General features: G+C 36.4%; 1 protein-coding gene across 1 annotated transcript in view; it reads left to right on the forward strand.

The window, feature by feature from the left end:
* Positions 1 to 27,919, forward strand: part of LOC138743592 (mucin-2-like) — a 60,201-nt gene continuing 32,282 nt past the window's right edge. The window contains exons 1-4 of the mRNA XM_069899106.1: positions 1 to 36; positions 12,509 to 18,902; positions 25,528 to 25,647; positions 27,528 to 27,631. Coding sequence (XP_069755207.1) covers positions 1 to 36; positions 12,509 to 18,902; positions 25,528 to 25,647; positions 27,528 to 27,631 — 6,654 coding nt within the window. The remainder of the gene's footprint in view (positions 37 to 12,508; positions 18,903 to 25,527; positions 25,648 to 27,527; positions 27,632 to 27,919) is intronic.

Below are 27,919 nucleotides of genomic sequence, written 5' to 3' on the forward strand. Positions count from 1 at the left end.
ATGATTGCACTTCCTGAGAAGACTGAAGCGAGCAAGGTTAGTCAACCTTGTACAGTAGCTCTATCACGAATGTGCTTACAGTTGCTGCAGAGAAATGGATCGGAGCTCAATCCACAGTGATAGAGAGGATTACTGGAGTCTTTCTCCCACCCATCAACATGATCTACTGGAATTGTTACCCTGTATACAGTATGTTTCAGCTGCTCCTATCGGGAAAGAAGTACAGGAGTATCAGAGCCAGCACCATGAGGTTGAGGAATGGCTTCTTCCCAAAAGCAGTGAGAACGCTGAATGATCAAAGGAACTGCTCACATTAACCACCGAGACTCTCATATTCATGAAACATTTATTTTATTTATTTGTATACTTGTCCTGTATATGTATTGTTTGCATGTGTGTTTATCGACTGAAGATTATTAGCTGCGCACCGCCCTCTTTGGAGGATTTATTCAAATCTCACTGCCTTAGTAGAACAGCCAAAATTCTGAAAGACCCTTACCATCCTGATCATCATCTGTTTAACCTGCTGCCACCCCCCCCACCCCCACTAGATGTTTTAGGTCCATTAAATCACAGACAAACAGACAAAAACAGTTTTTACCCCGAGCCATACATGAACTGAATACCGGCAGACAGTGAATATTGTACTGTTTTATTGCGTTGTTGTCTTTGTATTTTATTTGTTGATGTAGATGTGCCCCGTCAAGATGTGCACTCAATTTCGTTTTGGTTGTGTGCCTACTTGTTTTGTATCAAAGACCGGAGAACACTGTTTTGTCGGGTTGTACTTGTGCAATCAGATGATAAAAAAACCTCTGACATTTGACTTACTTTTAGAACTCTACCTCCTCAAATTCCCCTAGCAGATTCCCATTTCTAGTTCTTTTTATGTTCATTCATTGCAGATCTCAACAACTTCCCATTCTGTTCCTCTTCAATCTTAAACATGTCGCCAACCACTGAGATTCAGCTGCAATGTTCATACTCCTACCTCTATCATGTACTTTTCTTATTCTCTCCATAGAACCATAGAATGCTATAGCACAGAAAAACAGGCATTCGGCCCTTCTATCTGTGCCAACAATCATTTCACTAGTCTCACTGACTTGCTCACATTCCATAACCATCCAGACCTCTCCCATCCATGTATCTATCCAATTTATCTTTTAATTTGATTGCTTTCACCACTCCCCCACTCCCCCCTCCCCAACCCCCCCTCCCTTTATTATGTCTCTCCTGCAAACTTTTTGTCCAAACAAGTAACAAATACATTACATCTGTTGGACAAGATGAAAGCAGAGGTTTCTGCATAATTAAATTGTGACTTTCCTAAATTCTCACATTGCTGGGCTGACAGTCACCAATCCTTATCCATGACTATTAAAGCAATGTAAACCACTATCTGCCCAAATGAGGTGACTGCTTCAAGCTGCCAGTAATAGTCTTCTTCCTAAAATTTCTAAGGAAGCTTATGAACCTAATCTAGAAGGAGGCATCCTTTGTTATATTAAATTGAGTTTTTGTGATCTGCATGTCACCGGCAAAGCCAGCATTGATTTCCGATTCTCAAATGGCATAATTTGGGATCATCCCTATCAATACAATTTTTAAATTTCCAGAGCAAAAATTAATGTTTCAGGTCACTGACCTGACTTTTATTTCAAGTTTCCTATATCTGCAAATTTATTTCATTTATGTTTTCTATCTCTGAGCTAGAACCATTACCCTGGAAATATTTTCTTCTGATTACAATTGTGTATTTTTTTCTCAGTTAATAAATAATGTAATTGAATTATTATATTACAGGTGAAAGTCCTTATCTACACAAGAACCAACAAAGGTGTAGATGATTGTTAGAGAATGCATGAAAATATTTACAGTAGATGTTATGTGAAATGCAACATAGTCCTGCTTGGGCATTTTCTATGAAACAGCAACAGTTTTTCAGGAAGACCACACTCTTCAGCTCATACAATGACAGCTAATAGAAACATAATTTGTATGCTCATCTCAGTGTATTTGGTAAGATTTCTTTTGCTCAATTTAAATTGTTTACTGTACCACAGTTGTTTCAACCATTGCTTTAATCTCTAAACAATCACTCAATTATATTTTAAGGTTAATTTCCATCTGCTGTCCAATCATTTTTTTTAAATGAAAGCAGTTTTCTATGTTTTGATGACATTTTTTTCATGGTTTATTTCTATGGTTTTTCTCATATTTCTCATATTAGAGGCTCCAATAGCTCAGTGGTTAGAGCACTGGTCTTGTAAACCAGGGGTTGCAAGTTTGATGGGCTTCATTTCTGTGAGGGGCACTGGATTTATGATCTACAAAGTTAAAGAATTTCATGTATGTTACATTCAAAATGTAGTACTATGTGACAATAACGGAACCTTGATATTTGTGATGGTACAGAAGGGTGTTTATTCTGTTGATTGGGCAGGCGAGGGGGCAGTCCATTAGTCCCATTACCTTTCTTTATTTTCCTTTTGGTTCTGCAACTTCTCTCTTTCAGGCAGCTCCATCAAATTCTGGGTTTTTTGCTGTTACCCTCTATTAAGGGATAATTTTAGGAAAGCCAACTAGCCTATCATTTTGTTATTGTGTTGTGTAAAGTAATAGGAGTCTCTGTACAAAATCTATATTTAGACACATCCTCAGTACACATGTTGCCCTTGCAGTTAGATTTAAATCTGGGGGAAAAGATTCTGCCTTTTGATTCTGGTTCTAGCACATTAATCCATTTGGTAAGGGATTGGGGGGGGGGGTGTGGTTAAATTGGTATACTACACCAAATTCACACGTTTTGCTTCTGTTTCTCAATTCAGTCACATACTGATCAATACTTTCTTCCATTTCCTGTATACATGTGAAAAATCTGTGCCTCTCAAATATCATGCCATATTTAGGTATGCAGTATGCCTCAAACTGTTCCATTATTTTTTCTAGTTTCATTTTGCCTCCTTCAGCAGTAAATGTGAAGTTATTATGCACCTCCAGGCCTTCATCGTCCATGACATGTAAGAAAACTGAAGCTTTCACTTTATCACTTTCCTCGTCAGCTCCAACTGCCATTAAATACAATCCAAAATGCTGTTTAAATCTGGTCCAATTTTCAGCCAGATTACCTGTCATTTGAAATTTCACTTGTGGATGAAATCCTTCCATTTTTCTCTTTATTAACTTCTCTTCACTGATCACCTGCTGTATTTAGCTTTTACCTTTTAAAGTATTTCCTTCATCCTACTTCTGACACCATGTTTCATCTTGTAATCGTATGTGTGAGTTCTTAGGCAACACATGGATGAAGGAAAAGGTTCTTTACTTTAAAGTTGTTATAAACAGCACATGATGTCTCCATTACAGAAACAGCATACTGCAGTGCCCTGCTCTGTGTCAGCCTCTGGTGGCAGGCACATATAATCAAATAGTAAGGCATTGCTAGTTGCATTGCAACAACAATCACTATCATTACATTGGTGAGGCCATATCTGGGATACTGCGTGCAGTTCTGGCTCCTTACTTTTTTTTTGAAAATTTAATTTTTCTCTTTTTCAAAGCAAACATAGTATTGTTACGAGTCCAGAGGCCCCCAAATCCCAACAGCAATAGATATACACCACAACAAAGGGTTAATTAAACAAAAGTTGCTTTTAATTATCTTTAAACATGAAAATAGAATCAAACTTAAACTTATCTCTATTGACTCACTTAACTTACTTAACCCCTTCTTATGCTAAGTGCACGTGTGTGTAATGTGTGTCTCCTCTCTCTCTCTTTCACTCTCTCCTCTCTGAGAGCAAAGTCTGTTTTTTCTGCTTTCTGCCTGCAAAGATCACATGACCTTCCAGACAGTAAATTCTGTTTTCCAGACAGAGCTGCTACTGCATGTTGTTACATTTGTTGCCTTCTGCAAACAACACTCCATCATGAGACTCTGAGCACTCTTGCAAAAGCTCCTGCAAAAATTCTGTGTTTGAAAGTGTTTGTGTGTGACCTGCTCTAACAAACCTTTCCCAATTTATCTCCCAAACACCTCTATATACTCTGTTATTTTAACATATTTACATATTCTTTTAGTACAATTTGCTTCTGAGATTCAAATACAATATAAATTTTCTTGTAATTCTCCTCCCTCACCCCCAAACATCAAAAGAAAACAAAACAACTAAAGAGACAGAAAATAATGAAGAAAATAAAAATTCAGCGTCCTGCCAGTCTTTCTCATCCACTTACAGTCTTTGAGGTGCTTCACTGCCGTTGTCTTTACATGTTTTATCAGATTTTTAGATCTGTGAGCTGTTATTATAACTGGGCACCAAAGTGCTCTAGATAAGGTTGCCATATTTTGGGAAAAGTGTTGTATTTATTTCTTAAATTATATGTTGTGCATCTCAGTGGACCATTGAGTGATGACCGGGGGGAGTCGGACTTCCAGATGATCGCAATACATATTTTTGCTACTGACAGGGCAATATCCCAATAAATACAACTCCAGGAGCAACGGGAAGTCTGCTCCCATGATCCTAGTTAATACATTAGATAATTCAAGTCAAAAGGGTCTCAACGTCGTGCAGGTCCATGTGGAGTGGTCTCTTATATTAGGTTTGGAGGTGGTGAAGAGCAGGTTGACCAGGTTGATCCTAGAAATGAGGGGGTTAGCCTATGAGGAAAGATTGAGTCATTTGGGACTGTACTCATTGGAATTTAGAAGAATGAGATGGGATCTTACAGAAATATTAAATTATGAAAAGCTAGATTCAAGGTAGTAGTTTTAGAACAGAGATGTTTTTTCCAGAGGGTGGTGAAACTGTAGAATTCACTGCCCATTGAAGCAGTGGAGGTGACCTCAGTGAATATATTTAAGACAAAGTTGGATAGATTTTTACATAATAGGGGAATTAAGGGATATGGGGAAAAGGCAGGTAGATGGAGATGAGACTATCATCAGATCAGCCATGATCTCATTGAATGGTGGAGCAGGCTCAATGGGCCGGATTGCCTACTCCTGGTCCTATTTTAAATGTTCTTATGTCTTACCTCACCAGGCATAGTGCCAACCATATTTACATTGGCTTCCAACTGTGCCTGTGGTGTAGAAGTTCTAATTGTTGGAAAATTGAAAATGAATACAGTATACTGTATAGGTCATTTAGGTCATTTAGCTCCTTATTTCTTGGTACCCTAGCGAAAAATAATCTCTCAATCTCAGATTTAAAACAAAGGGACCTTTTTATTACTTGAACAACAAATATTCTCTAGAACTAAAATTCCTGACTATTCACAGTTTACAAATAAAATGTGCCCATCTCTTAAACTGATGACCTCACACTTCCTGCAATTACATTTGTTTCCATATTTCCTGGAGTTGAGAATAGTGTGACAGTTAATGTTGTATTTTATATTGTATATAGATATGTTTTTGGGAGATAAATTAGGGCAGGGCTTTGGTGTAGGTCACATACAAACACCAAAACAGATCTCATTAAAAATACTGGAACTCTGCTCAAGCCAGACAGGCTGGCTTCGAGAGCCTTTCCAAAAGCTTTGGGGATTGCCTATAGAGACTTCACTAATAGATTGTTGTTTTGAAAAGCAACACATGAAAGAACTCTGAAGATTAGGTTCAGAACTGCAGACTGTCTGAGTGCAGTTTGCTTTTCATGTGGATTTGCAAGCAGAGAGAGTTGAACAGGCTTTTCTGGAGGGCGTGGCAAGATGGCGTAGAGTCTAGACGTGCAATCTCAATCTCTCTAGCCAGACTTTTAAATACCCATTTTTAACCCTTTGTTTTCAAGTTTAAACTTCTTAAATTTTAGTTTAAAGTATTAAGGAATTATTATGGCCACTAATGGTAAAAAGGCTAAATCTCAAGTTCAAAAGAAGATACATTTTCGAAGTGCTGAAGATCTGGGGCCTAGACGACTTGAAACAGCCCCAGGCTCAATTTCTTCATTGCCTAAACCCCAAAGATCGCCTGTGGGGGCTGAAAAAAAACCTATTACACGCCAAATGAAGGATGGTGCTGGAATTATCCGTTCTCCAGAAGAAGGTGCGTGTTCCCAAGAAGTGGACCCTGATTTGGAAAGCCTTTCAATTTCAATGGGGGGAGCACACAGGAAGACGACTCCATTGTTGGAAATGCATCAGCAGGAGCTGCAGATACCTTGTTCTGCCACCATGTCAGAGAGAGCAGAGCTGAGATTTACTGATTCACAGTGTATGCAATTGAATGCAGTTATTCAAGCTGTTATAAAACCTTTGTTGACATCTCAAATGAATGAAATGGTTCAAATGAATGCTGGTATAAGTTCAGAATTAAATATGGTTAAGACACATGTGGATGCATCTTATGAAGAATGAAAAAAAATCCAGACTGCTTTTTGGGACTGTCAACAACAAGTGACTTCTAACACAGAAAAAGTGTTGAAGGTGGAAAAATCAGTCATAGAATTAGGAGATCGTGAGAAGGAGCTAGAAATAAAAAATAGATTATTTGGAAAATCAAAGCAGAAGGAATAATGTGAAAATTGTTGGTTTGCCAAAAGGTATAGAAGGACAAGTCCCTCTTCGTTTCTTTAAAGACTGGATTCCGCAAATATTAGGGCAAGAATTTTTCCCTGGGGGATTGGCACTAGAAAGAGCCCATAGAGCTTTAAGAAGAATACCCTCAGCTGGTCAACCCCTAGACCGGTAATAATTCGATGTCTGAGTTATTTGGATAGAGAAGCAATACTTTGACTTGCAGTACAAAATGTGAGACAATGACAAATGCCATTATTGATTCAGAATAGTAGAATCTTTTTTTTTATTCTGATCTGAGTCAAGATGTCATTCAACGTCGACGTTGATTTAATCCAGTTAAAGAAGTTTTGTGGCGTAAAGGTTAAAAGTCTACTTTTCATTACCCTGCATTGTTGAAGGTCTTTTACAGAGACTATCAATTTCGGTTTTTTGAAACTGATTGTGAAGCAATGATTTTTGCTGACTCATTGCCAGATATAAGAGGACAAAGACGTAGTCCACCATTATCTCCTAAAGAAAATATTGGTAGCTCTGGAAACAGAAGAAATGGCAGAAATGGTAAAAATGAAAATGGAAAGAGTCCACCTCCTTCCGAAATGAGATCTTCGAGGTTGGAGTCTTTTGGATGAAAAGAAGAATTTTCCTATTTTATTTTTTCTCTTGTTATTATGATACTTGGATGTTACTGATTGTTTGGCTGGGGAAGGAGAGTTTTGCACTAAGTTCTTTACTAGTCATCAACCACTGGTGGGTGATCCACACCCAATTTTTGTTTAGGGGATTACTACCTTTTGGTAGTTTTTTTTTTGGGGAGGATTTTTTTATATTATTATTATTTTTTTAAACTTTTTTCTTAGTTTTAAATTTGTGATATTATTTATTGGAGGGCCTATATACGTTGATTTGAGTTTTTATATAAAAATATTATTGGTATTTAGTAATAATAGTAGATATGTCAAAGTTGAGGTTTGCTACTTTTAATGTTCGAGGATTAAATAGTACGATTAAACGTAAGCAAGTCTTGGTGTATATTAAGAAAATGAAAATTGATATTGCCTTTTTACAAGAAACACATTTGAATGTGAAGGAAAATGTGAAATTAAAAAGGGATTGGGTTGGGCAAATATATTCTTCTTCATTTAATTCTGGAGCTAAAGGTGTAGCAATTTTGATACATAAAAATTTATCTTTTGAATTACAATCAATGGAGGAAAAGGCAGGATGTATTTTTAAATTGAATTGTAAGATTTTTAGTGAATTTTGGACTTTACTTAATATTTATGCTCCAAATGCAGATGATGCAGCATTTATTTTGGATGCATTTTTATGTTTGGGTCAAGCTAATGATAATATTTTAGTTGGTGGTGATTTTAATTGTGTTTTGAAACTTTTATTAGATAAATCTCTGAAGAAAATTAAAAAAATCTAAGATGGCAATTCAGGCCCAAGCGTTGATGAAAGATCTTAATTTACTAGATATTTGGAGTCGTCTTAATCCGACAGAGAAAGAATTTTCCTTTTATTCATCTAGATATGAATAGTTTTCAAGAATTGACTTCTTTTGAGTATCGGCACATTTACAAGGGAAAATACAACAAGCAGAATATAAAAGTAGGGTGATTTTAGATCATTCTCTGTTATATTTGAAACTTCTGAGAAAATTCAAATAGTTTATCATTGGAGATTTAATACAATGTTGTTAAAAATACGGAATTTATTGATTTTTTGAAAAAACAAATTAATTTTTTTTGAAAGAAAATTCTAAATCTGTTCAAAGTAAGTTTGTATTATGGAATGCTATGAAAGCCTATTTGAGAGGACAAATAATTAGTTATACTTGTAAAATAAAAAAAGAATCTATTAAATCAGAGTCTTGAATTAGAGAAACAGATCGATGAGTTAGAAAAGGAATTTCAGAAAGATGCTGCAGAAGATCAGAAAATAGAATTATCTAGGCTGAAATTGAAATGTAATACCTTGCAATCTTATCAATTTGAATGTGTGATTAATAGGACTAAACAACGGTATTACGAATGGGGAGAGAAAGCACACAAGGTATTGGCGTGGTAATTAAAGAAAGAACAGATATCGAGGACTATTAATGCTGTTAGACGGAATTCTCTTATTACTTATAAATTTTGTGAGATTAATGATGAATTTTATAAAAAGTTATATACATCTGAAGGAAAACAGGAAACTGGATCGATTGATTTTTTTAATCACAGTTGAATTTACTGATATTAGAGGATGGAGATATACAAGAGTTAGAAGAACCATTTACTGATTCAGAAATTAAAATGGCTATGCTGGAAATGCCAAATGGTAAATCACCTGGTGATGATGGATTTTCAGTTGAATTTTATAAAATTCTTTATGATGATTTATCTACAGTGTTTGGGGATGTATTACATCAAGTTGGAGAACACTATGATTTACCTGAGTCTTGTTCTAGTGCTTTAATTACAGTAATTCCTAAAAAAGATAGATATCTTTTGAAGGTATCTTCATATCGACCAATTTCGTTGTTAAATGTAGATTATAAAATAATAGCTAAAGTATTAGAGAATAGATTGGCTAAATTTTAACCAAAGTTGATTCATATTGATCAAACAGGTTTTATAAAGAATAGATATGCTTCAGATAATATTTTGCGAGTGATTAGTTTGATTAATAGATTTCGACAATCTTTAGATCATCTGATGGTGATACCTTTAGATGCAGAAAAAGCATTTGATAGAGTTGAATGGATTTTTTTGTTTAAAGTTTTGGAGAAATTTAAGTTTGGTCCTTCTTTTATTGGTTGGATTAGGGCTCTATATAGTTAACCGGTAGCTAGAGTATTGACGAATGGTTTGATTTTGGAATCTTTTAAGTTAACTCGATCAAGTCGTCAAGGTTGTCCTTTATCACCAACTTTGTTTGCATTAGTGATTGAACCTTTAGCACAGTTGATAAGACAAAATACACAGATACAAGGTATGAAAGTTTTAGATGAGGAGTATAAAATTAATTTATTTGCTGATGATGTATTGGTGTATTTAACAAACCCAGCTCAGTCACTTTTGCATTTCAAGGAATGTTTAATACAATATGGATGTCTTTCTGGATATAAAGTTAATAGGGAAAAAAGTGAAATATTACCGGTAAGTGAAGGAGATTATTCAGTTTATAAGAATATTATTAATTTGAAGTGGACTGATCGAATTAAATATCTGGGTATAATTTTGAATGTTAATTATCAATCTTTATATAAATTAAATTATGCTCCGTTAATTAAAAAATTAAAATGGATTTGATTAAATGGAAAGATTTACCTATTAATTTAATGGGAAGGATAAATACAATTAAAATGAATATCTTTCCGCATATACAATATTTGTTTCAATCTATTCCGTATTTACTTGATAAAATTTTTTTTTGAGATTTGAATAAAATGGTTAGGGAGTTTTTATAGAGGGGTAAATTTTTGAGAGTAGCTTTGAATAAATTAACTTGGAAATATGAGTTAGGGAGATTACGTTTACCACATTTTCAAAATTATTATGAGGCAGCCCAACTTAAATTTATTAGTTCATTGATGGATTTGGTACGGCCTCCTAGTTGGGTTAAAATTGAGATGGCAAGTATTTCTGAATTTGAAATGCATCAATTTTAGTTTAAGTGGAATATGAATTTGTTACAACAATATAATGTGCCTATACTAAAACATTTAATTAAGTTATGGACAAAGAAAAATAAAATGATAGGTTCTAGGGATAAATTATTTGCTTTGACTCCATTGTATAATAATCAATTTATTTCATTTTCAATACATAATCAAAGTTTATTGCATTGGAAATTTAAAGGAGTGAAAAATTTGGGAGATTGTTTTAAAGAGGGTAAGTTTTTATCTTTTAATCAGATGAGGGAAGATTTTGGTATTGAGAAGAATTCTTTATTTCTTTAGTATCAAATTCGATCTTTGGTAAAATGTATGTTTGGTAGAGATATGATTTTACCTAAAATGACTAAATTTGAAACTTCTCTTATGAAGGGTTATATTTCATTTATGTATCAAATATTACAGGATGGTATGGATAAAAAGGGTTGGGATAGATCTAAAATTAAATGGGAAGTGGATATTGGTTTTACTTTTTCTGAAGAGGATTGGTTAGATATTTGTTATGAGAGTGTAACTAGATTGATAAATGCACATTATGCAATGATTAATTACAATTTTTTACATCAATTATATTTGACACCTGAAAAATTTTAAAAATATGGTTTTAATGAATCAGATTTGTGTTTTAGATGTGGTGATACAGTTGGAACTTTTTTTCATGCTGTTTGGTCATGTATACATATACAATCTTTTTGGAAGAAAATTCAATCATTTTTAGACTATCTGTATAAGATTAAAATAGTTTTAGATCCAACAGTATTTTTATTGGGTAGTTTGCAACCTCTGAAAGGCTTGGGATTAGATAAGTTTCAGCTTGCTTTTGTATATTTAGCTTTATCCGTAGTGAAAAAATGTATCGCTAGTACGTGGAAAGATACAAATATGATTGATATTAATAGATGGCATAATGAGATGAAATATTGTTTAATGATGGAAAAAATTACATATGTTTCACATGATAATTATAATTTTTTTATTAATAAGTGGCTGTTATACTCAGAATATTTATATTTCAATTTATATTGATTAGATTTTAATATGTATATTAAACTTTTAAAAATATTCTTTCTTTTTTTATGGCTCTCCTTAGGAGAGTTGGCTGAATGGGGGATCTTTTTTTAAATTTTAAAAAATATATATATAAAAAATGTTCGTTCATGTTTAATTGCTGTATATGTCATATATTATTTGTTTTTTTGAACGAATAAATAAAGTTTTAAAAAAGAACAGGCTTTTCTCTGAGAGAGAGAGAGAGAGAGAGGGAGAGAGAGAGAGAGAGAGAGAGAGAGAGAGAGAGAGAGAGAGAGAGAGAGAGAGAGAGAGAGAGAGAGAGAGAATTCAGTTCAGCACCTGCAGCTGGGACTGGGACAGGACAAGCTGGCAAGCTTGTAGAAAATCCCATTTTGAAGATGGGTTGTGAGTTCTTAGTTCAGCCTAGTCAAAGCACTTGTGGTCCTTACTTGAGGAGAGGACTGGCTGCCTAATGTTTCACTTGAAAAAGGGAAAAAAAAAGGAACTCTGTGGTGTCCTGAAAGAAAGAGGTCATCATCTGGAAAACCCTGATGAGGCAACTTTTTTTGGCAAAACACTGACGTGGGTGATTAGAAGAAATCAGTTTCTGTCCAGCAACCAACAAATCTCTCTCTGAAAACAGACAAGAACCTTCCTGAGCGGTAACCATTTACCTTTCAAGCAGCAAAGCCTGGTGAAATTCATAAATGTTAAATTCTGTGCAGAGTATAAGAATTGCCTGCAACCACTGAACTTGGAGGAGTGAGAAGATTGTGAATCAAAGAACTTTTCTAAACTTACTCACACATTACATACACGTGGGTTTAGAATTAGAAGGGTGTTAAGTTAGGTTAAGTAACTTAATAGTAATAAGTTTGAGTTTGATCCAATTTTCATGTTTAAAGATAATTTAAAAACAACTTTTAAGTAACCGCTTGTCTTGGTGAATATCTATTGCTGCTGGGTTTTGGGGTCCTCTGGACTCTTAATAATAGCCACACTTTGAAGAAGGGCTCAGGACCGAAACGTTGGTCATGTATCTTTATCTTTGCCATATAAAGTACACTGTTTGACCTGCTGAGTTTCTCATGCATTGTGTTTTTACTTCAATCACGGAGTCTGCAGACTTTCATGTTTTACTCTTAGCTTTCTGCAATGTTTTTGTTTTCATTAATAAATGTAGCAAATAATTGGCTTCACAGCACAGATTTGATGGGATGAGGAAGATTCCTTTACAGATTGTTGCAGAATTTCAGACGGATTTTTCAAATTTTATTATTCTTTAAATATATGGGTCTTCTTTTACAGATTTACATGGCATCTACAAGCAACCATGATACCACAGTTGTTTCCATGAACACAAGTGAACATGCTGATATGAATTATTCTCTTCAATCTCCACCTATTCTTCCATTGACTTCTTTACAAAGTCCAACAACAACAGTGAGAGGCAAAAATGTAAGAGCAGAACAGAGCACTGACCAATTTTCATCAGAAACAAAAAAAGATAGAAATATGGGGGGAAACAATGCTGTTTTAACTTTGGAGTTATGTCAAGGGTCTCCGGGATTCACTACAAAGAAAAAAAATCTGCCAATGGCAAAGGCATTAAGAACACATTCAAAATCATACCAAGGAAGAGAGCCAGAGTTGGAAAGTTCAACAATGCACCCACTGATTAAAATTCTGAAAAAAGGCCCCCAGTTGGAGAGTGTCATTGATTTTTTAAAATCAAGAAAAGGTAAACAGAGTTCAAATGGCTTGCAAGAGATCAAAATGTTTTCTACGCTATCACATGAAAATCAGCAAATAAATGAAAAGTCAACATTGAACACAACCTCTCATTACATAATTGGAAAAACTGTGAAAAACCAAAAAAAGGCGGTAGTGAAGACAACTTTGCCTTCAATAACTGAAGCAGAAAAAGAGCAAGAAATGCGGTGGTCAGTGGATAAACCTTCCAACAGAGCAACAGAAGTAGTAACACTGAGAAAAAAACTGATGTTATTGAATAAAAACATCTCAAAATCGCAAAAAACTATATTGCAAACAAAAAGGATGTCACAGAAAACTACAATCTCAACAGAAATGTCAACTTTGTGGCATAAACAGATAACTACGAATTCAACAAACCTGAAAAGAGAAACAACTACATTGTGGGTTAATCAAACTAGTACAAAATCAAAATTCCTGACACCACAAACAAAAACATTCTGGAATAATCTAACAAAACTGAACTCCTTTTATCCAATAACTCAAGCAATAAAACTCGGGAATAATATTACCATAATGAATTCAAATTGGATAACTAAATTACAGACGGCTCAAACAACAGTGAAACCAATAGCAAGAACAACAACACGTTGGGAGAAGCAAAATGAATCAACACCAATTTCAACCCAAAAAACAACCTCCACTTCAACAAATGACTCTACTCAAAAATTTTTAATACCAATAAACAAAACTCTAATACCAACTTCAGTAGCAACAAAAAGCTCCACGGAAATAGTGCACTCAGCTTCAACACTGACCTCAACTCCATTACCAATTTCAACTACAATCACAACCACAAATCCAATACCAAACTCATCTGAAACACTAAACTCAACTTCAATAACTAACTGTACTCAAACAAATTCAACTCCAACAACATCCACAGCTTTAATACTGAATTTGACTCCAATACCAACCTCACGTCGAACACTAAACTCCTCCAAAACACTTAATTCTACGTCAACTGTAACTAATTCAACTCGTACAGCAACTAATTCAACTCCTACAGCAACTAATTCAACTCCTACAGCAACTAATTCAACTCCTACAGCAACTTATTCAATTCAAACAGTAACTAATTCAAATCTTACAACTAATTCAACTCCGACCGAAACTAATTCAACTCCTACAACTTATTCAACTCCTACAGCAACTAGTTCAACTCCTACAGCAACTTATTCAATTCCAACAGTAACTAATTCAAATCCTACAGCAACTAATTCAACTCCTACAGCAACTTATTCAATTCCAACAGTAACTAATTCAACTCCTACTGCAACTAATTCAACTCCTACAGCAACTAATTCAACTCCTACAGCAACTTATTCAATTCCAACAGTAACTAATTCAACTCCTACAGCAACTTATTCAATTCCAACAGTAACTAATTCAACTCCTACAGCAAATAATTCAACTCCTACAGCAACTAATTCAACTCCTACAGCAACTTATTCAATTCAAACAGTAACTAATTCAAATCTTACAACTAATTCAACTCCGACCGAAACTAATTCAACTCCTACAACTTATTCAACTCCTACAGCAACTAGTTCAACTCCTACAGCAACTTATTCAATTCCAACAGTAACTAATTCAAATCCTACAGCAACTAATTCAACATCTACAGCAACTTATTCAATTCCAACAGTAACTAATTCAACTCCTACAGCAACTAATACAACTCCTACAGCAACTAATTCAACTCCTACAGCAACTTATTCAATTCCAACAGTAACTAATTCAACTCCTACAGCAACTTATTCAATTCCAACAGTAACTAATTCAACTCCTACAGCAACTAATTCAACTCATACAGCAACTAATTCAACTCCTACAGCAACTTATTCAATTCCAACAGTAACTAATTCAACTCCTACAGCAACTAATTCAACTCCTACAGCAACTTATTCAATTCCAACAGTAACTAATTCAACTCCTACAGCAACTAATTCAACTCCTACAGCAACTTATTCAATTCCAACAGTTACTAATTCAACTCCTACTGCAACTAATTCAACTCCTACAGCAACTAGTTCAACTCCTACAGCAACTTATTCAATTCCAACAGTAACTAATTCAACTCCTACAGCAACTAATTCAACTCCTACAGCAACTTATTCAATTCCAAAAGTAACTAATTCAACTCCTACAGCAACTAATTCAACTCCTACAGCAACTTATTCAATTCCAACAGTAACTAATTCAACTCCTACAGCAACTAATTCAACTCCTACAGCAACTTATTCAATTCCAACAGCAACTAATTCAACTCCTACAGCAACTAATTCAACTCCAACAGAATCCAATTCAATTCTGACAATAACTACTTCAATTCCTATTGCAACTAATTCAACTCCTACAGCAACTAATTCAACTCCTACAGCAACTAATTCAACTCCAACAGTAACTAATTCAACTCCTACAGCAACTTATTCAATTCCAACAGTAACTAATTCAACTCCAACAGCAACTAATTCAACTCCTACAGCAACTAATTCAACTCCTACAGCAACTTATTCAATTCCAACAGTTACTAATTCAACTCCTACTGCAACTAATTCAACTCCTACAGCAACTAATTCAACTCCTACAGCAACTTATTCAATTCCAACAGTAACTAATTCAACTCCTACTGCAACTAATTCAACTCCTACAGCAACTTATTCAATTCCAACAGTTACTAATTCAACTCCTACTGCAACTAATTCAACTCCTACAGCAACTAATTCAACTCCTACAGCAACTTATTCAATTCCAACAGTAACTAATTCAACTCCTACTGCAACTAATTCAACTCCTACAGCAACTAATTCAACTCCTACAGCAACTTATTCAATTCCAACAGTAACTAATTCAACTCCTACTGCAACTAATTCAACTCCTACAGCAACTAATTCAACTCCTACAGCAACTAATTCAACTCCTACAGCAACTTATTCAATTCAAACAGTAACTAATTCAAATCTTACAACTAATTCAACTCCGACCGAAACTAATTCAACTCCTACAACTTATTCAACTCCTACAGCAACTAGTTCAACTCCTACAGCAACTTATTCAATTCCAACAGTAACTAATTCAAATCCTACAGCAACTAATTCAACATCTACAGCAACTTATTCAATTCCAACAGTAACTAATTCAACTCCTACAGCAACTAATACAACTCCTACAGCAACTAATTCAACTCCTACAGCAACTTATTCAATTCCAACAGTAACTAATTCAACTCCTACAGCAACTTATTCAATTCCAACAGTAACTAATTCAACTCCTACAGCAACTAATTCAACTCATACAGCAACTAATTCAACTCCTACAGCAACTTATTCAATTCCAACAGTAACTAATTCAACTCCTACAGCAACTAATTCAACTCCTACAGCAACTTATTCAATTCCAACAGTTACTAATTCAACTCCTACTGCAACTAATTCAACTCCTACAGCAACTAGTTCAACTCCTACAGCAACTTATTCAATTCCAACAGTAACTAATTCAACTCCTACAGCAACTAATTCAACTCCTACAGCAACTTATTCAATTCCAAAAGTAACTAATTCAACTCCTACAGCAACTAATTCAACTCCTACAGCAACTTATTCAATTCCAACAGTAACTAATTCAACTCCTACAGCAACTAATTCAACTCCTACAGCAACTTATTCAATTCCAACAGCAACTAATTCAACTCCTACAGCAACTAATTCAACTCCAACAGAATCCAATTCAATTCTGACAATAACTACTTCAATTCCTATTGCAACTAATTCAACTCCTACAGCAACTAATTCAACTCCTACAGCAACTAATTCAACTCCAACAGTAACTAATTCAACTCCTACAGCAACTTATTCAATTCCAACAGTAACTAATTCAACTCCAACAGCAACTAATTCAACTCCTACAGCAACTAATTCAACTCCTACAGCAACTTATTCAATTCCAACAGTTACTAATTCAACTCCTACTGCAACTAATTCAACTCCTACAGCAACTAATTCAACTCCTACAGCAACTTATTCAATTCCAACAGTAACTAATTCAACTCCTACTGCAACTAATTCAACTCCTACAGCAACTTATTCAATTCCAACAGTTACTAATTCAACTCCTACTGCAACTAATTCAACTCCTACAGCAACTAATTCAACTCCTACAGCAACTTATTCAATTCCAACAGTAACTAATTCAACTCCTACTGCAACTAATTCAACTCCTACAGCAACTAATTCAACTCCTACAGCAACTTATTCAATTCCAACAGTAACTAATTCAACTCCTACTGCAACTAATTCAACTCCTACAGCAACTAATTCAACTCCTACAGCAACTAATTCAACTCCTACAGCAACTAATTCAACTCCTACAGCAACTTATTCAATTCCAACAGTTACTAATTCAACTCCTACTGCAACTAATTCAACTCCTACAGCAACTAGTTCAACTCCTACAGCAACTTATTCAATTCCAACAGTAACTAATTCAACTCCTACAGCAACTAATTCAACTCCTACAGCAACTTATTCAATTCCAACAGCAACTAATTCAACTCCTACAGCAACTAATTCAACACCGACAGCAACTAATTCAACTCCTACAGTAACTAATTCAACTCCTACAGCAACTAATTCAACTCCAACAGAATCCAATTCAATTCTGACAATAACTTCTTCAATTCCTATTGCAACTAATTCAACTCCTACAGCAACTAATTCAACACCTACAGCAACTAATTCAACTCCAACAGTAACTAATTCAACTCCTACAGCAACTAATTCAACACCGACAGCAACTAATTCAACTCCTACAGCAACTAATTCAACTCCAACAGAATCTAATTCAATTCTGACAGTAACTTCTTCAATTCCTATTGCAACTAATTCAACTCCTACAGCAACTAATTCAACTCCAACAGTAACTAATTCAACTCCTACAGCAACTAATTCAACTCCTACAGCAACTTATTCAACTCCAACAGAATCCAATTCAATTCTGACAATAACTTCTTCAAATCCTATTGCAACTAATTCAACTCCAACAGTAACTAATTCAACTCCTACAGCAACTAATTCAACTCCTACAGCAACTAATTCAACTCCTACAGCAACTTATTCAACTCCAACAGAATCCAATTCAATTCTGACAATAACTTCTTCAATTCCTATTGCAACTAATTCAACTCCTACAGCAACTAATTCAACTCCAACAGTAACTAATTCAACTCCTACAGCAACTAATTCAACTCCTACAGCAACTAATTCAACACCGACAGCAACTAATTCAACTCCTACAGTAACTAATTCAACTCCTACAGCAACTTATTCAACTCCAACGGAATCTAATTCAACTCCAACAGTAACTAATTCAACTCCTACAGCAACTAATTCAACTCCTACTGCAACTAATTCACCTCCGACAGTAACTAATTCAACTTCAGCTTCAAATTTGACGACATCATCAATCTCAACTACAGAAACCACTGGACTTCCAACACAATCGTCAACTTTAATACCAACTCCATCTCCATGCCTAACCTCTTCTCCATCACTAACTTCCTCTGAAACGTTAAGCACAATTTCAACAACATCTCCTGATGCAACACCCAATTCAACTCAAACATCTGTAACTTCACAAGCAACCTCAACCTCATCAAAAACATCCACTTTAACAACCTTAATTCCGAGAACAATTTCATCTTCTACAATAAGCTCCACCACATCACCAACCCCATCTCCAACACCAACATATACTACAAGCTCCTCTCTTCCAACAGCTACCATTCCTGCTACAACATCAGCTAAAGACTCAGTCCCAGAATCACCATGTGAGTTTAATCCATGTAAAAACAATGGCACCTGCATTTCAATAAATAACAATTACTACTGCCTTTGCAATAGTAATTATACAGGAAAAAATTGTGAAAAAGGTGAGCGTATAGATTAGTTATCTCTAGAGGTTGTCAAATGTCATAATTGATTCTCTTTAAATTAAATTCCACTTCTTTTAGAAATTAATTTCAAATGACAACTGCTAACATCTTTCATAAGAATTACAAAATATAACAGAATGTACTGTCACATATTGTGAATGTTTGAAGAAATAACAAATTTGTTTTGTATTTACCATTCTTATTTCTTGTGAGCCGTTGCTTTATGTTTTGGTCTTTCTGCACGTTTGCCAATCTCTGGTCCCTCTCATGAATGTCCTTATTGCATTTTTCTCATTTCATTTAACTGAGTTTCATTTAATCTTTGTGTAGGTCTAGATTTCTGTATTTCTCTTTCTCCTCCTGAAAGAAAAACTGCAATCTTAGCCATTATTTTTTCTTCCATTAACTTGCACACTGCCCAATGTTTCAACCATGTCCAAATAGGGCAAAACAGTCCCTGTGGGGAAAAACAGAACAAGTGCTGTTTTAATTCTGAACGAGAAACTGCTGAGTCCCTCCAGCTTCTCTGTTCACTCAAGATTCCAGAGTCTGCTGTTTTTGTGTTGCTTTGAGAAAACAGTAACACTGGGCTTATGAATACTAAATAACAAAAATGGCATACAATAGACAAACTGTAGCTGAGAGATCCTGCATCCAACAGATTGATCAAAGCACTGCAGTCTTGTTATACTTGACATAAATGGTGAGTCCTGTCACATTTATGATGGTGCCTGTGAGAGGAGGAAAGGTTCCAAGACTATCCCTACTTTTAACAATGGCTGGGATAAGGATGTGCCTAACAAAGAGAAGGCAGAGTGATTTGTCTCCATGCTCAGAAAGAAAGGGTTAATGGATGATGTATTTTGGCTTTGATCTCAGAAAACCATTTTTATCCAGTTTAAATCACTCCATGTGATATTCTATCCATCTTCATGGTAGATTGCCTAGATATGTCCTGTCCATAAAGCAAGGCATATCTAACCATGATATTTGGGCTATTAATAGTTAGTCTATTCTCTCCATATCAACAGATGGAAAGTGTCACTGGAAGTAGTACTAACAAGAATTTATTCACTAATAACCTGCCATTGAAGCTCAGTCTGGATTTTCAAAGATCACTTGACTGCAAATCTCATCTGCGATCCTTGGTCTAAGGAAGGACCAGAGAGTTTATTTTAGAGACGAGATGGGAGAAACTGCACATGACATCAAGGAGCCCTAATAAAATTAAAGTCAATGGGCATCAAGTCCATAAAACCATTAGATGTAGGAGAAGAAATAGACAATTCAGCCCATCGAGTCTACCCCACCATTCAATCATGTGCTGATGTATTTTCTAACTTAGCCCCACTGCCCAGCTTTCTCCCTATAACCTTTTTTTGATGTCCTGGGTAAACAAGAACCTATTAATCTCTGTCTTAAATGTCCCCAATGACTTGTCCTCCACAACCATCTCTGGCAACAAAATCCACAGATGTACCACTCTCTGTCTGAAGAAATTCCTATGTATATCTGTTCTAAGTGGACACTGTTTAATCCTGAAGATGTGCCCTCTTGTCCTGGACTCTCCCACCATGGGAAACAACCTTTCTGGATTCACTCTGTTCAACACCTTTCAACATTCAAAATATTCCAAGGAGATCCCCATCATACTCCTAAATTCCAGTGAATATAGGCCAAGAGCTGAAAAAACGCTCCTCATATGATAACACTTTTATTCCTGGAATCATCAAGTAGAAAACTTGGCAGTGGTTGGATTTATACGTAGAGCCTAGAACAGTACATCACTGGAACAGGCGCTTTGGCCCACAATATGTGCACTGAACATGATGCCAAATTAAATATTTTCTGCTTGCACACGATGCATGTCCTGCTATTCCCTGCATATTCAAGCCTCTATCTAGAAGCCTTTTTAAATGCTACTATGTACAGTAAAACCACAGGTATTCAGCAGCTAAGGGGATTGGTAAATGCTGCGTAAGTACATTTTGTTTTGAGATTACGTGTTGTGTGATTGGTGAACTAACAATGAGGCTTGCCAATTTTAAACTTCCACATTATTTATTTATTTTCCGCAAATATTTTTGCCAGTTGCTTGAATTCTGGATAATGGGGATTTTACTATATCTGATTTCATGGTATCTGTTCCAAGCACCTACCACTCTATGTAAAATACTTGCCCCAAACATCTTCTTTAAACTTTTCCCACCACCTCAGACGCATTTTATGGGAGAAAAGATTCTGCCTGTCTGCCCTATCTATGCTTCTCATAATTTTATAAACTGTGATCAGGTTTCCCCTCATCTGGAGAAAATAATTCAAGTTTGTCCAATCTCTCCTCATCGCACGTACCCTTGAGGCAGCATCCTGGTAAATTTCTTCTGTAGCCTTTTCAAAGCCTCTACATTCCTCCTGTAATGGGGCAACCAGAATTATATGCAATGGAGCAAGTTTGGCCTCAGCAAATTTTTATGTAGCTGCAATATGACTTCCTTACTCTTATACGCAATGTTTGACCAATGAAGACAAACATACCATATGCTTTCTTTATCATTTATCTGGTCACTTTCATGGATTCTACAGACTTGGATTCCCAGATCCCTCTGCATATCAATGCTGTTAGGATTTCTGCCATTAACTGTACATTTTCCCTTTGCATATGAGCTCCCTAAGTGTAACATCTCATATTTGTCCAGATTAAACTCTACCTGTTATTTTTGTGCCCAAATCTGCAACTGATCCCTGTCCTGTTGCATCCTTTGATAGCCTTCTACACTGCTTGCAACTCCACCAATCTTGGTGTCATCTGCAGACTTACCAACACCAATCCTTGCAGAACACCACTGGTCATAGCTCTCAAGCCAGCATAACACGATTCCATCAATATCCTCTGTCTCCTATTGAAGCCAATTCCAAATCCAAACTATTAATTCACATGACACAATACCTTACGCAATGTCAGATGGTTGTGTTCATTGCAGGTTAATCGACTTAATCTTAAGCTATTACTGCAGGGGTTCTTCAAGGCAGTGTCATTGCCCAGCTATCTTCAGCTGCTCCATCAAAGACCATCGTTCTTTCATAAGAAATGGGGATGTGTGCTGATAATTGTGAAATGTTAAATTCCCTTTGAGCTCCCAAGTAAATAAAACATACAGACATGGAATATGATTCTTGCCACAAAAGTACCAAGAAATTACTGCCATAAAACCCCTGTTATCTAGAGTTCAAGCAACCAGCAAAAAAATTGTGGAAGATATATCGGTAAAAAATACAGAAGTTTAAAATCGTGGAGGTGTGTGGGAAAGAATGATTAGATCAATCAAGAAAATAGTTAAATACTGAATGATGACAATCTTCAGACAGTATTGTGTGAGACTGAAACAATTTTAAATGGTCATTCAATAGCGACCCAGAGGCATTAAAGGTTTAGATTTAAGAAGTAAGAGATGATTCGGTGTAAGTGCCTCAATGTCATTTGAATCAACAGAAATTTTCGCTATTGGACAACCATTTAAAATTGTTTCACTCTCACACAATACTGTCTGAAGATTGTCATCATTCAGTATTTGACTATTTTCTTGATTGATCTAATCATTCTTTCCCACACACCTCCACGATGTGATCCTGTGGGAGGGTTAGATATCCAATTAATTTCTTTTTGAAGTAGTACACCATGATTTTGATGTAGATTCCAAATTTGAATTGCTTTTTCATAACTCTAATTGAGTTCCTGTAAAGTTAGATCCATTATCAGAATGTAATTCCTTTATTTGACTATGTCTGGCTATAAAATATTGAAGAACATTGATAAGAGTCTCTATCAAGCGATGACGCTACTTCAATATGAAATGCTCTCAAGTTAAACAAGTAAAAATAGCTCCGTATCATTTTTCAACACATCTTCATCATTTTACTTGCAAAGGACCAAAATAATCAGCTCCCACATCTGTAAAGGTGGTGGGGTTCATCAGGTGAAACTTTGTCTTCTGGCAAATCCTCCATTTGTTGTGGTCCAGGTTTAGCACTTGCAAGTCGACAATTAACACATTTTGATACAATTCTTTTGATCAGTGTTGAAACACAGAGTATCCAATTGCTGTTTGCCTTTGCACATTTTGCTAAATTTCTGGAAAATCACTTTTTAATTTGTATGGATTGGTAAGTCACAAATATAGCTGGGCTATGTAAAGCTATGTAAAGGTGTTTGGAGCGCTTAGTTGTTCGGCAGCAAGAGGAAGAGAAATCTGCGTTTGTCAATCAGACCTTAGAAGGGAACATCGATAGAACCTTATGATCCTCAGTACCGGCGGTATCCTGCAGATCCTTGGCATATTTTTTGCATTGTCAATATTCACGGCCTAATTCTTGCCTTGGTACTGTGTGCCACCTGCAGGACCAAGTACAATTCTGTGGAAGGCTTTGCAGCGAACCGCAATAACAGTCTGAATGGTGCACATTGAAGTGTGCCCCCTGATTTATTGGGACACCTGAAGTGCATCTTTGTCATACCAATGCTACCCCAATTTGTCAGAAGGTTTTCACTGTATTGTTCCCAGATTTCAATGTCATAATTTTTTTTGGATAGTCCTTTCTTTCTTATTCTCAAAAAACCAACTGTTTCAAGATATTAAAAAGATTTGGGAAGATGTTAAGATGCAGGACAACTGCCTGAGAATCTTATGCACACTTGCATTGTATCTTTGCATTTGTGACCAGATAATTGATGATCCGCATGTGGTCATTGAGATTGTGTAACTGTGGGAAGGCAGCAGAAGCTGAAACACAAGGCACACATTTAATATAACAGGCCTCATTACAAGCAAAATGAATTGCCAAGCATGGCAAGTTAGTTGGCAGTCAACAGTCTTTCATATTTGTACCCTGCTGACTAGTAAATCTGTATGTGACTTTAACCCAGGAATGACTATGAGATAAAGAAAGTTAAGGACAATAGGGACTTGAGCAACCTCCTGTGAAATTCCCATCCCTGCCATTCCCTCTCTAGGATCAAGGTTCCTTTTATTGCCACATAATATACTTCATCTTTTGTCTGTCATAAGGCAAAGAGTCACCATGAGCATTGCCTGACGCACCTAGCAATAGGAGAAAGAGAAGCAAAAGAGAGGCCCTTCAGAGTTACCAAATGTCCGTGGATTCACCTCCAACGCTCCCGCAGCCTCTGGACCACACAGACTCCTGTTCGAGCTCTAGATCCAAACCTCCAGTATGATCAGGAAGCCTTCAATGCCCAAGGATGAACCTAATAGTAAGGAAAGGCTTGTTCTTAAGGCTCCTACTGCCCCTTATTCTGGTGCTGTTCTGAGTATTGAAGTTCCAATGTTTGGCAGGATAAGTGACAATTATATGTTGAAAAAGGCACAGTGATGTTCTCATATTCTCACCTCCACTAGTGAGAAAAAGAATTACAAAATTTATAAATTTTGTTCCAGTATTTTCTAAGTAATTCCTCTGCACAATCTCTATGCATAAACTTTTGAATGGATTGTACCTGTGGGGTTGTTAATTATTCAGGTGTTAATTATTCAGTGCATCTTTAACACTGCTGCACGCCTACCTTGCTTTCATTGGGAATTGCCAGGAAGTGCAATTAAACTTCCAAATTCACATTGATGTCACTGTGACCAAGCTGACATATTGACGTTGGATAACATATTGAAGTTGGATGCCTGTTTTTCCCCAGAGCATGTCACAATGTATGATATGAAAGTTAGTGGGCTGGAGGTGGCTTCCAAATCATTGCCATCTTTAACAACTTCAAAAGTTCTCAAGCCGAAAGAGAGACATTTTAAAATTAAGCCCTCTATATTCTAACATATGTTGAACAAAATTACATTGGAAAACATGCAGAGTGGTGCTGAACATGGAGCTGTTTTTTTCCGAACTCAGTCTTTGAGCTTCCACAAGAAACCATACAGGAAAAGGGTACATGGTACTAAGATTCAAACTGAACTGAACTAGTCTCAATACACCTGAACCCATTTTGAAATTGACATTTGGAGTGATTCTAATATCCAGGGAATTGACCCCAGCATGCAATTGTCACTTATCCTGCCAAACATTGGAACTTCAATACTCAGAACAGCATCAGAATAAGGGGCAGTAGGAGCCTTAAGAACAGGCCTTTCCATGAAAAAGGATAAAGATTTATTGACATCACACAACCCTGAGATTCCTTTTCCTGTGGGAAATGCAGAATTACCACTTATTGATAGTGTGAAAAAATTTGTATACAAAGTACACATGTAATAAATATAGAATTATAAACAGATAATTAAATGTAAACAAACTGACTGTGCCATACAGAGACAATTTAAAAAACCCAATAAACTAAGAGTCCTTAAATAAGTTCCTGATTGAGTTTGTTGTTGAGGAGACTGATGGTGGAGGGTAGCAGCTGTTCCTGAACCTGGTGGTGCAAGTCTTGTGGTACCAATACTTCTTCCTTGATGATAGCAGCAAGAACAGAGTATGTGCTGGGTGGTGTGGATCTTTGGTGATTGCTGCTGCTCTCTGACGCCAGCGTTCCCTGTAAATGTTCTCGATGATGGCAGAGGGAATTACAGGAGATTTTTCTAAGGATGTTCTTTCTTCTCTACAGATGCCATCTGCAACATATCTAACTACACTCTTGCATCTAATCAGGTAGTGACATTTAACCCAATCATATTGGAATCCATAGGTTATTCAAACGAGTACTGTGGTGAAGAAACTAAAAATGGTACGTTAATAGATTTTTTTTCACTTTACTGTTGTGTGATTAGTTTTTTATTTGGATACAATAAAATTGCCTCAAAGAAATCCCTAAGAAAAAAAAAATCAGGATTACTGATTTATATTTCTTGCCCACATTTGTAAATGAACAGGAGAAATAGAAGTTGGAGTAGGCCATTTGACTCCTTGTCTTTGGTCCTCAAGAGAATAAAATGATCATGTTAAATGTTATGATCAGATTTATTAAGAGAATACCTTTACATTTACATATTCTGCAATGCTTTTGCAAGAAATAAGAGGATTTATCCCATATTGTTACCATAATCTTTGCTGAGTTTTACAGCCTTTTGGAGAGAAGGCAAAACAAACTCTCCATATTCATAGAGACACACGGCACAAAACAGGCCCTTCAGCCCATTGTCCATGCCATCCAAGTTGGCATTCTGGACCAGTCCCACTTGGCCTCCATATATTTTTAAAATCCCTCCTTCCATATATCTATCCAATGCATTTTGAATTTTGTAATTTTATGCCCTTCTATTGCTTCCTCTGACAGCTTCTTCTGGACACTCTCTCTGAGTGAAAAAAATTGCCCCTCAGGTCCCTTCTCACCCTCTCACCTTAATCATAGCTCTTTGGACCACAGAAATGTGCCCTTTGGATCAACTTGCTCACGCTGACTTAGTTATCTATTTAAAATTGGATATGCCAACAAGCCATCCTGTCCACGCTGATCAAGTTGTCAACTTGTGCTCTGGCCACACTTTCCAGATTCAAGATTAAGGTTCAATTTATTGTCATAGTAGTAAAACAGTGTCCTATTACATGAAATTTCTTTTTGCCTGCTGCAAGTCAGACAGATTCACCACTGGCACCTCTTACAGTCAGAGAAAAGCAAAAGAGAGTCCCCTCAGAGTCATCGAGTGTCCGTAGATTTACCTCCAGTGCTTCTGCAGCCATTGCAGCCATAATCCAAATAATTGGCAACCTGAGCTACAGGTCTGAACCTCCAACATGATCAGGGACTCTCCTCCAGCATCCTCAGCACCTCCTCTCATCCCAGAAGGGCTGATGCCCTTCCAGCCAATTCAAGCCAGTCTCCAGCGGTCCGCAGTCTGGCGCGAGTCTCCTAACAGCAGTCTCCAGCAGCCCATGGCTTCCATGGGTTCCTCATCTCGAATCGCCATCAGCCTGCTGCATGCACTGGTTCATCAGCCGCAGAGCCCCCTCACTGATTCGCCGCCGTGGTCACCATCCCCGTGGGACATCTCCTCCGCTTTTACCTCTCGAATGGTGCGTGATCTTCGCATCCTCTGGTGCCCTGCTCAAGTCCTCTGTTTCCCCGGAGTCTGCAGCCCTTCGTTGCTGCTGCCGATTAATAGGCGCCGTAATCTCAGGCGCAGACCCGCGGTCATGGGATTTCAACTCAAACCACCATCGGCTCCCTCATTGGGCCTATGTAGAACCAACAGCAGTTGATTGGGCAGCTGGACCCCGTGGGAGTTTTGCATCTCCGCTCCCTTGCTCTCCACAGGTCCACACCAGCGGCAGCACTGCTCGCACAGCAGCTCCAGCAGCGCTGCCATCTTAATCAAATGGTTATATCATAATTAGAACAGGGATGGCATAGTGGCACAGCTACCAAAGCTAATTGGTCATTGTAAATTATCCTCAGTGTGTAGGTCAGTAGTGAAATCTGTGTGGAGGTGGGATGATATTGATGGGAATTTGGGGAGATTAAAAATATGGGATTAATTTGGAATTAGAGTAAATGAGTGGTTGATAGTCAGCTCAGACTCAGTGGCTGATTTCTATTTCTGTTGTTCCATGACTCTATGACATGATTAAAGCCAACCAATTTATTAATTTTCACTTATTCTTTATAAGCTGGAAAATATCTTGCAACACGAGGATGTATTTTAGCAAATGGCAAATTAACTCTTTCGACACCAACTCTGACTGATTGTTCTCTGTCTCTGGATGGAGTATTGGTAAGTGAAAATATCAATCTATAAGAAAAAAGAATGAATTTAAATCATGGAATTTTATTCATTATGCCATTCATATAACATATCTCTTATAGTGAGATAAAATTTACACAACTGGGGTTCATTGAATGTAGAACAGTAAAGCACAGTATAGGCCCTTCGGCCCAGGATGTTGTTCTGACCTGTATAAACCTATTACTTGATCAATCTAACCCATCCTCTCCCTCACATCTCATAGCCTTCTATTTTTCTTACATCCACATGCCTATGTAAGTCTTTTGAATGTCCCTA

The sequence above is a fragment of the Narcine bancroftii genome, chromosome 9 (assembly GCF_036971445.1).
Source record: "Narcine bancroftii isolate sNarBan1 chromosome 9, sNarBan1.hap1, whole genome shotgun sequence".
Classification (NCBI taxonomy): Eukaryota; Metazoa; Chordata; class Chondrichthyes; order Torpediniformes; family Narcinidae; genus Narcine; species Narcine bancroftii.